This window comes from Rutidosis leptorrhynchoides, chromosome 8 (genome assembly GCF_046630445.1).
Source record: "Rutidosis leptorrhynchoides isolate AG116_Rl617_1_P2 chromosome 8, CSIRO_AGI_Rlap_v1, whole genome shotgun sequence".
Lineage (NCBI taxonomy): Eukaryota > Viridiplantae > Streptophyta > Magnoliopsida > Asterales > Asteraceae > Rutidosis > Rutidosis leptorrhynchoides.
In genome coordinates, this window is record NC_092340.1 from 323516950 (window position 1) to 323533873 (window position 16924).

The following is a 16924-nucleotide window of genomic DNA, read 5'->3' on the forward strand; positions in this document are numbered from 1 at the left end:
TTGACCAACCGAGATAAGATTCCTTTTCAACTTAGGAATAAACCTCACGTCTTTTAAAGTCCAGTTAGAACTAAGAGTAGTCTTCAATACAACATCTCCAATACCTTCAATTTCAAGATTTTTATTGTTTGTCAATCTAACCTTACCATGATAAGATCGAATATTCGTCATCAAACTCCTAGTGGGTGAGGCATGAAATGAAGCTCCTGAATCCAAGATCCAAGACTCCACCGAATCTGATGATATCCCTTATAAGCATCCAAGAAACACTTACAACGATATCCAGCTAAAAATTCCACCTTCCAATCTATTTTTGGCAAAGGATAATTATCCTTTGGGCAAGCCTTATTTATATCTGTAAAATCAACACACATCCTCCATGTGTTATCTGGTTTCCTCACCATTAATGGATTTTCCACCCAGGTTTGATACTTAACTTCCCTTAGAATAGTAGCATCTACTAAGTTTCGAACTTCTTCTCTAAGGAATTTGTTCCGTTCTGGAGACATGCCTCTTTTCTTTTGACAAATTGGTGGAATATTTGAATTCACATAAAGCTTATGTTCAGCAATGTTTCGTGGAATACCAGTCATATCAGAAACTTGTCATGCGAATACGTCTAAGTTTGCTGCTAAAATATTGTAAAGGTTTTCTTTTGTTTCTTTTGTTAATATGTTTCCAATAATGATTTTTTTTTGTGGTGATCGTGTCATAAACGCCGATCATTATTGATGTTAACGGTTGAAGTTTATGTTAATATTTGAGGTTTAAAATGCTATTTTATGAGGTTTTTATAACGGGTTTCGGGACGAAAATGCGAAAATAGAGCTTAAATGAGAAAAAGGAGAAAAAGCAGAAACTCAGCCGCAAATTGCGGTTGGGAGGCGCAAATTGTGCCTGTGCTGGTGCAAAAATCTCCTCGGGGTCAATTGTGACGCAAAATGGCGGCTCGTTTTTGCGGTCTGGCCGCAAATTGCGGCTAGGATTATTTTTGGATAAAATTTGAGGCCAAATTTGAGGGATTTTCTACTTGGAAAACACTTTACCTGATCTCTATAAATAGGAAACCCTAAGCTATGAATTTATCATCATTCACATCAGTTCCTAGAGCCCTAAACACACAAAAATACATCACAAAACATCATCATTCAAGGATTCAAGTCAAGATTAAGGAGGTGTTCTTCATGCAACTTCAAGAAATCATCATGTTCATCACCTTCAACGTGAGTGGCTAGTTTCTTTATCTTTATTTCTTCCATTAACAATTAATGCATGTATTTTTCATTCAAGCTTTATGTAGTTTTTAAGATTATGAAACTTATGTCTTTTGGATTGTAATGTTATGAACCAATTATCTATTGATTAATGCAAGTCTTATGATTTTGATTATTGCAAGTTGAGTTATAGTGATTTAACGTTGTGTTCTTGATCCAACTTAGTGTTAATTAGATTAAGGATAAAGACATAGTGTCTAGGTTGCATAGTTCAATCTCAAAATAGTTAAAATTGATAGACCTAAGAAATCTTGTCTATGAGATTTGATCAATACTTGATGAACATAAGACTTTTTTGAATGAATGCATGCTAGATTGGGATTGTGAAGGAATAAAGGCTTTTAATCCCATTGTTTAAATTTTAATCTTTTAATTGTGCTCTTAGCTTAAGTATTTAAGTTTCAAATTAGTTGGTTAATCTTAGTTACTTATTAGTTAAACAAACAACCAAATCTTAAAAATTGCTTGTGCTCAACCATTATTTCCCGTGGAACGAATCCTGCTTGCCCTATCTAAAGTAGAGTAATTAGGTTCATTTTTGACTGGCCCTTCGACACCGATCATGTGGAAATGCTGGATTTGGTGAAACAGACCCATCATCATGAACTATTGGCTTAGCAGTTGTTCGATTTATTTGCACACATTCTATTGCTCTTCTCCGTTCTGCGTACAGTGTTGCTACTCCAGCTGGTGTAGGAAACTTCATCATTCCATGCACCGTTGATGTTACAGCTCCAAAAGTCATAATTGCAAATCATCCCAAAATGACATTGTATTGTGAGTTACCTTTTACTACAAGAAATTCAATGTGAGATGTTCTTTTTTCTAAGAGTATGCTTCCTTCGGACCATCATCGATCGTTAGCAAAACTTGCCAAAGGAACAAGTGTGTCTTTCATTGTCTTTTTTACTCTTTTTAGTAATTGCACAAAACAATGCTCATACATGGTATCTGCTCCTGCTCCAGTATCAGTATATAATCCTCCAATAATGTTGTTTGCAATTCTGGCTTCAATAACTACTTGAGCATCAGACGGATTAGTGTTAAACAAAGAATGGAATGCAATTAATTCTTGCTTCCAGTCTTCTAAAGTTTCTGCTTTTCTCCGTAGTCCGGCTTGCCACTTATGTATCATATTTGCTTCGACAGGAATTATCTCGTGATCGTTGTCAGTGTTGCTCGAAGAGTTGACTGATTCTTCAAAACGGATGGCGCCATATGTTAGTACTATTTTTCGTTTAGCAGTTAAAAGGTACCAGTACAATACTAGAACTGCTTAGCGTGGAGATTTATTACCAACTGCTGTTTGCCCTCGGGAAAGAATCCTATAGACCCGGAACACGGATGAGATATCTGTGGGGTGGCCTTATCAGTCTTGTTGGACCACACTGAGAGTTGGTCCGTTTAGCGTTCTGTTGCTAAGCGGTGAAGGTTCTAGAGTGAGAAAGTATTGTGTGAGAGAGAAAGTGTACTCTCTGACAAGTGACTCAACTGTAAATGTGGTGACCAGGAGGTCTATTTATAAGTGTAGAATGTGCAAAATTCTCGGGAACACGTGTCAGATGTCGATTAATTTGATTATGCGAAATATTCGGAACCGACTTTGGAGTGGGCTGACGTGGCTCCATGCCGCTCACGCACCTATTCAAGGGCTTAAGCATTGAAGCTGCCTACAGGGCTTATGCATGACGCTGGGTGGCCTGGCTGAGCGTTGGATGGATATTAACAAAAACTACCACAATTACTATCTTTTATGCTTTTTGATCCTTTCTTTTGTACAAAAATGATGCTTTTATGTGTGTATCCCCTATGATACACCATTAAGTCCTCCCTGTTAAGCCAATCTTAGTTTGTATATGTACAAACTAGTTTTCGACTATCTTGTTAACTCTTTGACGGATGTGTAATTCACATTCTCCAAATCCGTTTTAGAGTATCAAAGATAACTTCTTCTTTCGACCTAACAAATCCAATATGTTAGAAATAGGGTATGATTTGACTTTCGGGTTGATTCTTGAATCGTGTATTCACTTTCTCTATAAAGTATTTTGACCCAACGATTGCCTTGGTTTCACGAAATCTTTACAGTGATAAGACAAGAACGCAATTAGCGTTTTTGGCAATGAAATCACTAATCAAATTATCAGAGAGATTGTGTGTATTTCTGTTGTTGTTGTATGAATTCAGAATGCCAAAAATGGAATAAGAAAACTATTACATCTGACAGTTATAATTTCAAAGGGGTAACCTTTCATTTAGGCGGGAATTTTCGTTATACCAAAAGGTAGAAGATTTGGTTGAAAATATGTTGCCACACACTTTTCCGACATAACGTATAGTGTATTTTAGGTTGAGTCAGGGTGGTTGTCCCTTGGACCCCAGTTAGGGGCGCTGCCCATTGGACCCCGCAAGGGGGCGCAACCCCCGCAATTATGCGACAGTTAGTAGCCAGCACTTACAGGCGTGTACTCTATACTCTTCGAACCCGTTGTTAAGTATAACCAAGGTTGTAGAATTCGGATCTCGTGGAGATCACGTTTGGACTTTTTTAGGGAGATCTCGGCATCTCGAAATAATCTCGAAGAGATCTCGAACGTTGACTTTATAGTTTTATTAATAAAAATATACATAAAAGCATAAATATATGTAAATTTATATACGTTTTTACGAGATTTTACAAAAATATCTGAGAAATGAGCGAGAAAATCTTAGAAATTATGAATTTTACAAGAAAATCTTACTAACTAGCAAGAAAAATCGAGAAATCGTGGCTTTGACTAAGTTTGGCCCCGTTGACCGAGAAATCTCGGGAGATGAACATCTCGTCTCGGTTGCCTTATAAAAATGAGATCTCGGGGGAGATCTCGGGGAGATCTCAGGAGATCTACAACACTGAGTATAACTAGCTAACTCTTGCATTAAGGTAAATTACAATTAGCTAAAATGAATGTTGGATGACACTAAAATCATCAAACACAATACACTAAAATGATACGTTAGATCACACTTGTTATATAATCGGGGGTGTTAATTAATGCTTTCATGCATGAAACGGTAATGACTCCGGATTGATCTTTGAATCATGTGAACACTTTCCTAATCGAATATTTTGACCCACTTAGCCACGGGTTGCACGAAATTTCAATTGGGATAAGACAAAGATGAATTGATGTCTTGGCTAAAAGAAATCAACTCCACAATTGCAGAGAATATAGTTGTATTTGTTTGTGTTGAAAGTGTGCTAGAAAAGATTAAAAAAATCTGGAACCTTTTTCAAATACACAAAGGGTGTATTTATAATGGGTCAATAAGTTTCATAAAAAGTCACAACTTTTGATTCATACCCATTAGTGACTTGGAAGTTAATATTCATGTATTTAGACTTAAAATGGTCTAAAAACATGCAAAAACCGCAATTAAATGCCCCGGAACAATCCCAAAACGTTTGGGGTTCAAATGTGCCTTTTGGGTAGAAAAGACACATTTTCAGCGATTTCAGTGTTAAGCCGCACCGTGGGCCCAGGAGCCGCGCCGCGGGCTAACAAAGCACCACACTTGTAAACATACCAAAATTCTCGACCTCAAAATAACTTTTTAAGCCGCGCCGCGGGCCCAGGAGCCGCGCCGCGGCTTAAAGCTACTGCACACCAAAAAATTAATTTTAAGCTTATTTTCAAGCGTGTTTAGCATTTCAAGTCGCGTTTCGCATTTCTAATGTTCCAAACATTATTTTCAAGCTCACTAACATAACCTCAAACCATTTTACACTTTACGAACGTGTACTCCACACTCCCCAAATTCGTGTAGCGTTTCAATGGTTCGAGCACTTTCAACTTAGCAATCCAATCAACTAAAATGATGTTGGATCATGCTAAAATCACCAACAAATTCCCCCCCCCCCCTTTCAGTATGATCCTTGATTAATAAAATACCAACAAATAGAAAACTAATGCATAAGTGTAAATGTCACATGGATTGAATTTACACATAGTATATTACACGTGCAAGAATTCGAAAATCAGGGTGCTCTAATAGTTTGAACCCATCAATTTATTTGAAAACCTGCCGATAATATACACACCGGTTTCATACTTTCTACATTTAACCCGACACGTTAAAAGTCATGTGTCCCAATCCTCTCATGAACATATCAAAAGCTAAGTCCCAAGCATTCTTGAGGCGGCTTAACCTCATGTTCACATAGGTAGTTTCTTTTAATCTTGCTCCCTCGATGCAATTTTTCAAGACAACTATTAAGAAGTATTTAACTTCAACCTTCTTTATCTCACGGGTCCGAACACATACTTTGGGATCATATATTAAATGTGTTCCAATCTTCAGATAGTAGGCTTTCCTTATTGAATTCAGCTCCTAGCATTGTACTAGAAGGGAATTGGGTATTCCACTATGGAAGATCTAAATGGACTTTAATCCCACAACATTAGCCAACTTATGTGCACTACCGGCTAATACTTTTCTCAAGTGATTTAGTCAAATTTTGTTGTGACCCAACAAATTCCATATACATCACTTCATTCGTGATAAACCCACGAAACAATGCTTGTCTAAGGAATAAGTGTCTAGACTTTCACTTGTATAAGTACATGCCTTAGTCTTATCTCATCCCATAACTAGGGATCACCATGAACTTTCACCTCATTCATTTTGACTTCAATCAATTTCCTTTTCCAATCCTTTTATCCAAGGATTTAACAGATTCTTATTATACCATAGGAAACTCGCGAGTACTTAAACCAATTGATTGATTAGTCCTTGCACATGTCCACTTTTCACAAGTCATCAATGTAAACATATAATTTATACACCCTTGATAATGTATCCCATTATCCTTGTGTATACAATTATTAACATTACATTAGACAGTGAGATTATTATTATAAACATACCTTAGTCAAGCCACTTCTTAAAACCAAGAGTCAATGACAATAAGTTTATAATTTCAATAATCTCAACATCAACATTTTGATCTAAGATGCCTTATCTATACCAAGTGTAAAGTCCTACAACTTATAGATGCATCATCATCTTGATCAATAATTAACTCAATATATTCTTAATATGCGTTAAGGATTCTCACTGTGAATTAAACTATTGTCCATCGTTGACTTTTACAAGTATTAAAAATACTTAAGTCCCATCACAATGAATACCACTAGACCATGTTTAATCTTTCCAACACCATGCTAAATTAGTCACTTGATGTAGTCATATACACCATACCACCAATTTCTATAGCATACCGGTATTTAGAAACAATTAAACAACATCTAATCCTTGTTCCATATCAAAATATATTCATTTCACTAACTTGTACCATCTTGATAGTTCATCAAATAATTTGTGGACATAACTTAGCAATGAATAAATACTTTATGGTCATTCTATTGGTAACAAATTAGTCACTTTACAACCATATAATTAATGTTGTCTTGTGACTTAACCAAGTGATTATTACCACCCGTTAAATATTCTAACACTTGTTACCAATAAATCATTGTTTTGCCAACAATCACAATGTTAACAACCCATTAAAGGCATTCATGTCAACATCAATAATTAAAATTAGGGGGCAGATTAAAGACGTATACTCTTGACGGTTACTCATCATCATTCCTTTCAACCTTTTATTTATATATTTATTTATATTAATACCAAATGCTGAATAGGGTATTTGAAAAATTATATAGGATTAAACTTAAAATCATAAAACATGTTTTAGATATATGACAAAACAATAATCCTCCACAAAAGGTTTAACCCAAGTAATGGGTAACATTTAAAATTATTATCCATGCGAATAATATGCTCACGCATGTATGCATACACACAAGGCCACATATAAAACTAATGTGACCACCAAATTAACCGCCAAAAAACCAAGTGGTGGAACATGAGTATCATATTCCAATGTATGGCTACCACCTTTTCCTTTTTCATTATATAATCATCATTATATATATTAAATATAAAATATGAAAAACCACATATCTATATCTATATGAGAATATATATCTCATAAATTTGATCAACATGCATGTGTAACTCATGCATCCAATAATTTAAGGAACTTGATAATCAAATGAGGCGTCTGATATGAATAAAATACCCATACATATTTTCATACTCACAAGAATTAAATATTCATGATGGTTACCATTAAAATTTATGAACATCACACATCATATTAATTCACCTTTTTTAATTCCACCGCACTAGTTTCACGGATCATCAATATAAGTATATACATGGATATGATGTATTTAATATCATTATCAATCATCATCAATATCCATACCGTATATAAAATATAATATGAGAAAGGAGCAGAATATGCGTATCTGTGATTGGGTATGATAGAACAAATAATTTTTCATCCTTTTGAATACCATTTGTCTTTTCCACGGTTCATCCAAGATCCATTCTTTCAAACTTCACACCAAATTGGAAGTCATTGCTTTCACCGTTTCTCCGGACATGGAAATCACAAATATTCGATTAGAATGTTATATAATCGGGGGTGTTAATTAATGCTTTCGTGCATGAAACGGTAATGACTCCGGATTGATCTTTGAATCGTGTGAACACTTTCCTAATCGAATATTTCGACCCACTTAGCCACGGGTTGCACGAAGTTTCGATTGGGATAAGGCAAAGATGAATTGATGTCTTGGTTAAAAGAAGTCAACTCCACAATTGCAGAGAATATAGTTGTATTTGTTTGTGTTGAAAGTGTGTTAGAAAAGATTAAAAAAATCTGGAACCTTTTCCAAATACACAAAGGGTGTATTTATAATGGGTCAATAGGTTTCATGAAAAGTCACGACCTTTGATTCATACCCATTAGTGACTTGAAAGTTAATATTCATGTATTTAGACTTAAAATGGTCTAAAAACATGCAAAAACCGCAATTAAATGCCCTAGAACAACCCAAAAAGTTTGGGGTTCAAATGTGCCTTTTGAGTAGAAAAGACACATTTTCAGCGATTTCAGTGTTAAGCCACGCCGCGGGCCCAGGTGCCGCGCCGCAGGCCCAGGAGCCGCGCCGCGGCTTAAAGCTACTGCACACCAAAAAATTAATTTCAAGCTTATTTTCAAGCGTGTTTAGCATTTCAAGTCGCGTTTCGCATTTCTAATTTTTCAAACATTATTTCCAAGCTCACTAACATAACGTCAAACCATTTAACACTTTACGAACGTGTACTCCATACTCCCCAAATCCGTGTAGCGTTTCAATGGTTCGAGCACTTTCAACTTGCAATCCAATCAACTAAAATGACGTTGGATCATGCTAAAATCACCAACAAAACTAAAATCCTCAACATTTTTTAGATTTTTAACAAGTGACACTACCAATGAGTATCGTTTCTAGATCTGTCAATATTCATCAATGAAAACACCTATGTTAGTTTTCTTTCTTATTTTTTTATTCGTTCTTTAAATTGGTGCAGGCAAATATTGAGTCATTAATAGTGGTCACGTAGTTTATGAAGATTTTTAGACCCATATGAGCTGTAGTATCATTACCTTTCAGCCACAATTATTACATGTTGGATGTACATGTGATAGGTTACTTTGTATTTCTTTTAAATGCAAAAGTATATCTTTAAGTTTTCAATATGTAAATCTAATAGTAATAGTATAGTATGGAGGAATTAATGTTCAAAAAGTATTTTAAATCATCAGAATTTCAACATAAAAGTTTAGAATTCCATACAAAAATATATGTTGATTCTTTGTGGAAACCTTCTTTTGTGTGTTTCGTTTGTATTCACTTATTTAATCAATACCATCATCATCCTAGCTCAAACCGATTACCATGTCAATACCAGTTTCAGTCTCCATAGATGCGCTAATGATAGAGGTTATGCCCGAATCAATTTGTATCACAAAAAGTTAAAAGCATATTTAACTTTCCTCCTTACATACCATTCCAGCGATGTTTCCTACCGAATGTTCCAGAGTACTGGTGGTGACGATAGCATTTACAGCACTGCCGTTTGTAGAGGCGACTTGGATGAGAATTCGTGTCAGATTTGCGTAAATGATTTAAGTGAGGTCTTACCAGACCTTTGCCCAGATACAAAGTCTGCAATAATGTCGAACGACAAGTGTATGTTGAGGTATTCCAACGAGACAGGACATGATAACCCGCTGCCTATACCTCCTTTATATTTGTCAGATACAAATGTTAATAGTTCAATAGATATGGGTCAGTTCAAGTTGGCTGTGCACGAGTTGATATATAGGTTGAGTGATAGAGCACATTCGAATAGTAATACAAATAGGTATGCTGGTGGATACGCAGCTGGACCAAATCACATAACGATTTTTGGGTTTGTGAATTGTGATCCAGCTGCATTTATGTATGAATGTGGTTACTGCTTGAAGAAAGCATACAATGACAGTGAAGGGGTGTGTCAAGAAAATACAGGATGCTTTGGTGTTCTAGCTGAGTGTAATTTCAGGTACGAGACATATTCGTTTTTTAACGTGACTAAAGTAAGTCCTCCAGCACCATCACCACGACCACCACCACCACCACTGGCAGAACCACCACCACTGACAGGACCACCACCACCACCAGGTATCACGTGTAATATCGTTTTAGTTTTAAATTTGCATATGATTTACTCTTAGTTGTTGATGAGCCTAAGATGAAACTACCAGTAGTAAAGCCTAGTAACTATAATTATCCTAGTAACTCAAAATTTAATAAACCAAGAGCTATGTAACTTTTCAGAAGCAACTTAGACCTACATTGTTAACAAACTTTTTTTGGTTCGCAGAGGAATTGAAACCTCCCTAGCAACAGCCACATTGGTCCCCACTAGCGAGTAAAACCCCTGTGTGACGAGCCCCCCCGAGCGACGAGACCCGTAACAGGGTGAATTGCGCTCATTGGCGCTCCCTCTAGTCAAGAGCCTGATTAATTCAATCTTGATCGTTACCAAGAATTGTTAGAATAGATAAGCATAAAATAAACTAACAAATCACGCAGGCTTGTCTGAGTGGCCACCGAGTTACCTAATGAAGCACACCACCCGGGTTCAATTCCTGGCTATGCCAGATTGTTCAAAAAGTGAGTGTGACTAGAGGGTGCGCATAATGCACAATTCACCCGGTACCAGGTCTCGCGCTCGGTAGCCTTGATTACCCGAGGTTTTACCATCTATGGAGGAGCCAATGTGCTCGTTCATAGGAGGGTTTCCTCGCTTACAAAAAAAAATAAAATAAATGAACACCTTGTTAACTTATAAACAAAATGAAACATAAATGAAATATATGTGAAGTCATTTAAAATATTACTGATAATTAACTTTCAATGAAGCTTTGTTTAATGTTCAAATACAGGATGATCATCCCGCCTCGGTTAGTAGTTGATGACCAAGGTAAATTGTGTTACCATTGTCAAATAAATGTTCAATTGAAACACGATAACAAATTTAATTTATTATAAGGATGGATGTTAAAACCTGTTATGAACAATTTGTATTATTTGATACGAATAAGATGAACAGGGAGTTGATATGGGGTGATGAACGTGTTTAATGAGGATTATATATGAGTTGGTGGTTACAAGGTAGAGAGATTTGGTAAGGTGTGTGGTAAGCCAAGGTGTGTTACAACTTACAATGTGTTTAATGGCTTGGTTGTGGTAAAGGTTATTGGATGATGAGTAGGAGTTGAGTATTTAATTACTTATATAGTTTAATACTCACCCTCTTTATTGTTCGCTTACAAAATATCATATGATGTGCTTTTATCATGAATTAACCAATGTAATTAGGTGATCTATATAGCATATAATTAGTCAACTCCTACCCCTAATTCACCAAAGTGTTCCACGTAGAACATATAGTAATTCATTAAACAAACTAACCTAAAGTCTCTCAACCTTCAGACTAGAACTTCCACTAAATGGAACTTGTGCTAAACTTAGATCATCAGAGTTGTCCCGATCACATGGATAAGGAACTAGAACAATCATCCGAGTTTGAGAAGCCGTTGCATGTAATCAATACTGTGACAATCGATTATATTGTATCAATTACATTCGTGTTCATATGCATCTTAATTCAATTAATTCATCACATTTATAGTCATACATATCATATAAACTCAACGTGTCCCCGTTCATTCCTTAAATCAAAACATCACAAATTCGTTATTTCAGCACTTACAATCAGTATCAGAGCTAATTTAATTGAATACTAATAGATTAATACGAGACTCACCAATGTCACAAACAAGCCCATATTGTATTGGCCATACATAATAAAAGATAACAAGTCTGATATCTTGATGAACGGGCTAACAGTTCAGGCCACAACCCAAAATGTTATAGCAACCCAAAGAGATGGAATGGATTCAGTAGCAGTTAGCATGTGAAATCCAAAGATGGGTTTAATTCAGTTATTTCGATTGTTGTTTGAAAAGGATTTAATAGTGGCTAGAAGTGACTTTTTCGTAAGAGGTTTAATAGTGGCCGTAACTGTTGTTGGTTGTTTGTAAATTAATACTGAACTATCTTTTAGTTAAGTTAATATATTGACGAACAAAACTCAAACGAATTTGCGAAATAAGTTAATATGTTTTGGTTCGAGGAAATTTGTTGAAATACATATAACTGAAAAGAAATTGTTTCTGGAAGAAAAAAAATTGGTTATGAATTGTGAAGGAGATGTTGAAGATGAAGATGAAATTATAAGCAAATGACAGAAATCGTTTAAATTATAGGGGATATGCACTACATGCGAAATTACATATTTGCCCATCATTTAACAGACTAACTTAATTGACGTTAGGATTGAGACCACCACAATGGATTTGTAAAACCACAAGGAGTACCACTAAAAATTTTAAAAGATAGGGACTACCGAAATTTTGGATAAACCATAGGACCAACGGTATAATTAATTGTTTATTTAATTATATGAGATTTTCTGACAAGTACCATATAAAATATATCCTAAGGGTACAAATTAGTCATATCCATATTATATAACTAACTACATATCTATATCAATTTGTGATTATTATGATTACTCTTTGGTGACTCTCCCCATTTTCTTCTTTTCCTTTTGCAGACAAAGTCAATACTAACAATACTGACAAGAAACCCCTAGATGACGACACGACATTAATAATTGTGCTGATTGGTTTCGTGATTGTAGTTTTTTCGGTATCTATCTTCGTTGTAAGATTGCGAAGGTATAGAAACCAAATGGCATCAGTAAAAAAGGAAGGTAACTTCAACGTTTGAGTCTCTTAATTTCCTGAGCAAATATTTAAGTCTCTTTAAGGGTAACCAAAGTTCACACTACAAAATAGTGAACTAAACAATCAAACCACCAAATCACAAAACAATTACTCTACTACTTAATAATTCTATCTATATTCAATAGGATAAGCCTTGGTATAAGACTTGGATGCCAGGTTAGTTTCATTAAATAACGCTATGAACATTAACAGGTCACCCACACAATTTCTTGAACATATCAAAATGAACATCAATAATTAATCAACTAAAATATGCACTTAATCAACTTGAATCAGAACACTTTGATTTCATATATAGATGGATGGATGGGTAAGAATGAAAAAACTAAATTGTAATTTCGAAAAATAGACTTAACTGTCTACCATATTCAGAAATTGATTTCATATCTATCTCTCTCTATTAGATATCGATGAGGATATTGGCGCTGCTGAATTGTTAAAACTAGATTTCAGTGTAGTGAGAGCATCAACGACTGATTTCTCTCAACAAAACGAATTGGGTCGAGGTGGATTTGGAACAGTTTACAAGGTAGTATGAGCATATTAATTAAATCATGCTAACAGTACTGTAACTAAATAATATGATGTATTACTGAAAGACTGATATTTGCACTCGTATAAAGTATAGGGTATGCTTCCCGATGGACGTGAGATAGCAGTAAAGAGGTTGTCTCCAGACTCGAGACAAGGTGAAAAGGAATTTAAGAATGAGGTTTTGCTGATGTCACAGTTTCTACATCGTAATTTGGTTAAGCTCATTGGTTTCAGCATTGAAGGAAGTGAAAGACTTCTTATATATGAGTTCTTGGCAAACTCAAGTCTTGATTCGTTTATCTTCGGTAAGCTATTTTGAGATACCCCCTTATTCTGTAACTTGCATCCTAAAAGTACTAGAATAACGACATACTCTCCCTTCTTTTAGGATCACAATTTGAATATTGGTTGTTATCAACCATACTATAGGATTACATAGCCAAACAACACGGGCTACAATATAAGCTCAAGAGTCCAGCATTTCTCTAAAATCAATTGATAGTAGTGTTAGTTTCATTTATATTTAATGCATACATTTATTTTATCCCATTACCAATTACCGTTAGACCTACAACTAGACATGGTCCTGAACAACTTTATACCTACAATGTAGATGAGGGCATTTATTTATTTTTATTTACCATAAAAAGTAAGACGCGTACTTGTGTCTGGTCATGACTCTTAAATATAGTTGCTTGTAGGTCCAGCTAAGCGAGGACGTCTTGATTGGAAACTGCGATGCAAGATAATCATTGGCATTGCCAAGGGACTCCTATACCTGCATGGAGACTCAGGTCTAAGTGTTGTTCATCGGGATTTAAAACTGAGTAACGTGCTTTTAGATGCCGAAATGAACTCCAAAATTGCAGACTTTGGTATGGCAAGATTATTTGCAAGTAATACGGAAGCTCAACGGCAAACAGATTGGATTTGTGGGACCTAGTAAGTGTTTTTCCTTTACATATTCCTTAAACACTACAAAAATATTAGAAATCAGAACGACGCTTTTCTCGACAACATGAAAAGTTTGATTAGACCCCTTTCTATGTCGTCCGTGAAGGTATTTTCATAATTTATTTTTCTTTTGTGAAAATAATTTTTGCTCTAAAAGAGCAATTGTCGCCTGAAAAGGTGATGAATAAAATATTATTTTATTTATTTATTATTAATTCATTATTTTTTATTAGTATTCTTTCCAAAAGACTTGTCATCCGGACTTGTCGTGAGAAAGGGTCGTCAGTTCTTGACCAAGAAGGTTATTGTGGGACCCACCAGCATCGGACATAATATAATAATAATGATAATGATATTGATAATGATAATGATAATAAAAATAATAATAAAATTTTAATATTATTATAATAATAAATAAATAAAATAAAGTATGATACACATATATTCCAAGGAATCGATGAATGATGAGTTGATGACTATATCTATGTTGAAATCGACGTTGAACCAGTGGCAGATCTATGATTGATAGTGACTGGTGTCACTGGTTAAAACAAAAAAAAATTCTACTAGATATCTTATTTCAATGATGTCACTCATAAAAATTTACACTATCCAGTGGTGTCACAAGTTAAAAATTCAAAATATTTTCCACTACATCGCGTATTTCAGTGGTGTCTCGTGCTACCACTCACGTTGAACTGTTGGAGGCACGCCAAGCGGCAAGATGAATGTGTCAAACTTTAGTATTAACCTTTATAAATAATGGACCGTTGCCTATTGGATCACTGCAGAATTATGATAAGTAAATGGACTAGAAAGACTATTGGACCACTCATATATATTTAATTTATTGATGGATTTTCTTTCATAGGCCCTAAAGGGTATTGGGCCTGTGCAGCTAAACATGTTGCACAGCCCAATATCCGGGTCCGCTTTTAGTATCTCTATAAGGTTATCGTGAGTGCCTAACATTATTGTATGTAAACTGAAAAGTGGCTACATGGCACCAGAATATGCCATGCAGGGGCATTTCTCATTAAAGTCAGATGTCTTTAGCTTTGGGGTGCTGGTTTTGGAAGTTATAACTGGTCAAAGTAACCGATCTGTTGGAAATGACGATACCACTGATGACTTTCTTACACATGTAAGTATAGAAATAGAAATTACTATTACAACTCTTAACATAATATTTAGTTGAAGAAAAAACTGCTTATTCTATTTTAGATTTGGAAAAATTGGCAGGCCCGTACATGCTCAAATCTTATAGACAGTGAAATGAATGCAGAAACAGGTCAGTTAGACCAAATATTGAAAGTTATCCACATTGGGTTACTTTGTTGTCAAGTGAATGCTAATGAAAGGCCTACCATGGATTCAGTGGTTGGTCATATGGGAACCATCTCCATGTCGATGCTTACGGAACCATGTCAGCCATCATACTATTTATTTAGAAATGTTGATCCTATAGAGCCAGTCATTCATGAGGCCTTTACTTCCACACACCAAAATCCTGTGAGTAACACTTCGATAACAGACGTAGTATCTAGATAAGTTCAGATAACCCCTGGAATAGATGTATTTCTGTATTTTAATTTATATATAATAACACGTGGAGAATTTAACCGCTATGAGTGTACATATATAGATACTAAATTATATAGGAAATTTTTTTGAGCGTGTTAGGAGATATGTTCTTTTGTAAATATAGTTTATGAATGGTTAGTGATGTTAGCCGATTATATTATATGTAGTCTTATTATTTGTAAGCCCAAAATTATAAGGGCCAGTAGCTTCTAATGTTTAGCCCTTTTGGTTTACATCTTCTATTTATGTACTGTATCCTCCAGTGATTTGATACAACAACAACAAAACCCAATAGCACATAGGTGGTATATGGGGGAGGTGAGATGTAGACAATCATTCTCTTCCGAGAATAAAGTCAAGTCATTTCTCCACCTAGAGTGAAAACACACTCAAAAGTAGAGAAAATCATCCCTCTCTCTATTCGACGGATAGAGAGATTGCTTCCGAGTGGACATCCGACTAATAAGTAGGAAAAAGCTATTTAAAAAATAAAACAAAATAAAAGATAAAATTGAGACGCCATGAAAATGGTAAAATCAAATTTCCATGGGTTCTAAATCCTGCCTGAAATTTAATTTAGGCTCTAAGAGTCAGTCAAGTCGCCAATAAATCGACGCTTGCTGTTGACTCAATAACTAGAGCCCATCCTCCAGTGATTTGATAATAACACAAAAACACATTTACGGCTGTTATCATTCTGTCGAACATGGTAACAGAGCCAGCAAATTTTACAAATCCCTAAACAGAAAATAAATCACAATAGTTCTTTCTTTTCTGTTTCATTCGCAGCCATGTCAACAAACAAATACGATAAAGTGTACACTGTCACTTCTGTCACACATTTAATCCCAATCAAACTAGATCTCACTAAACTCAACTACACCCATTGGAGTACGCTATTCAACAATCACTGTTCTTCATTCAATGTGGACTCGTTTCTGTCCGCTGCATCCACAACCGATCCACCAACCGAGGTATGGAAGAAAGCAGACTTGCTTGTCTTAGGTTGGATATATCTAACCATATCAGAACGTTACTTGAAAGGCTCCTAAAGTCTCAGCCAAAATCGTCTCATGAAGCGTGAAAATTTTAAAAAATCTTTTTCTCGATAACGCACGTTCCAAAATCATTGAACTCATGGCCGTAATACGCTCTCTCAATATTGGTGATTTGACAACCGAAGCATATATCAGGAAGATTAATTCAATATCTTCCATGTTATCCAATCTTCGCTCCAACATGACAGATGAAGAATTGGTTACTTACGCCACCAACG

At 35.4% G+C, this 16924-nt stretch overlaps 1 protein-coding gene across 1 annotated transcript; it reads left to right on the plus strand.

Moving 5' to 3' along the window:
- Window positions 1-9246: 9246 nt before the first annotated feature.
- LOC139864473 (cysteine-rich receptor-like protein kinase 26) lies at window positions 9247-16700 on the plus strand. The gene is made up of 8 exons (XM_071853057.1): window positions 9247-9880; window positions 12384-12542; window positions 12981-13105; window positions 13205-13415; window positions 13812-14052; window positions 15058-15208; window positions 15307-15576; window positions 16365-16700. Exons 1-8 carry the CDS (start codon window positions 9247-9249, stop codon window positions 16698-16700), a joined length of 2127 nt encoding a protein of 708 aa, XP_071709158.1.
- The last annotated feature ends 224 nt before the right edge of the window (window positions 16701-16924 follow it).

Bases quoted from the DNA above. Each gene is read 5' to 3' on its own strand.
- LOC139864473 (XM_071853057.1), top strand. From the start codon at position 9,247: ATGTTCCAGAGTACTGGTGGTGACGATAGCATTTACAGCACTGCCGTT. The intron at 13,106-13,204 runs GTAGTATGAGCA...TATAAAGTATAG, and splicing joins GATTTGGAACAGTTTACAAG to GGTATGCTTCCCGATGGACG. The intron at 14,053-15,057 runs GTAAGTGTTTTT...TAAACTGAAAAG, and splicing joins GATTGGATTTGTGGGACCTA to TGGCTACATGGCACCAGAAT.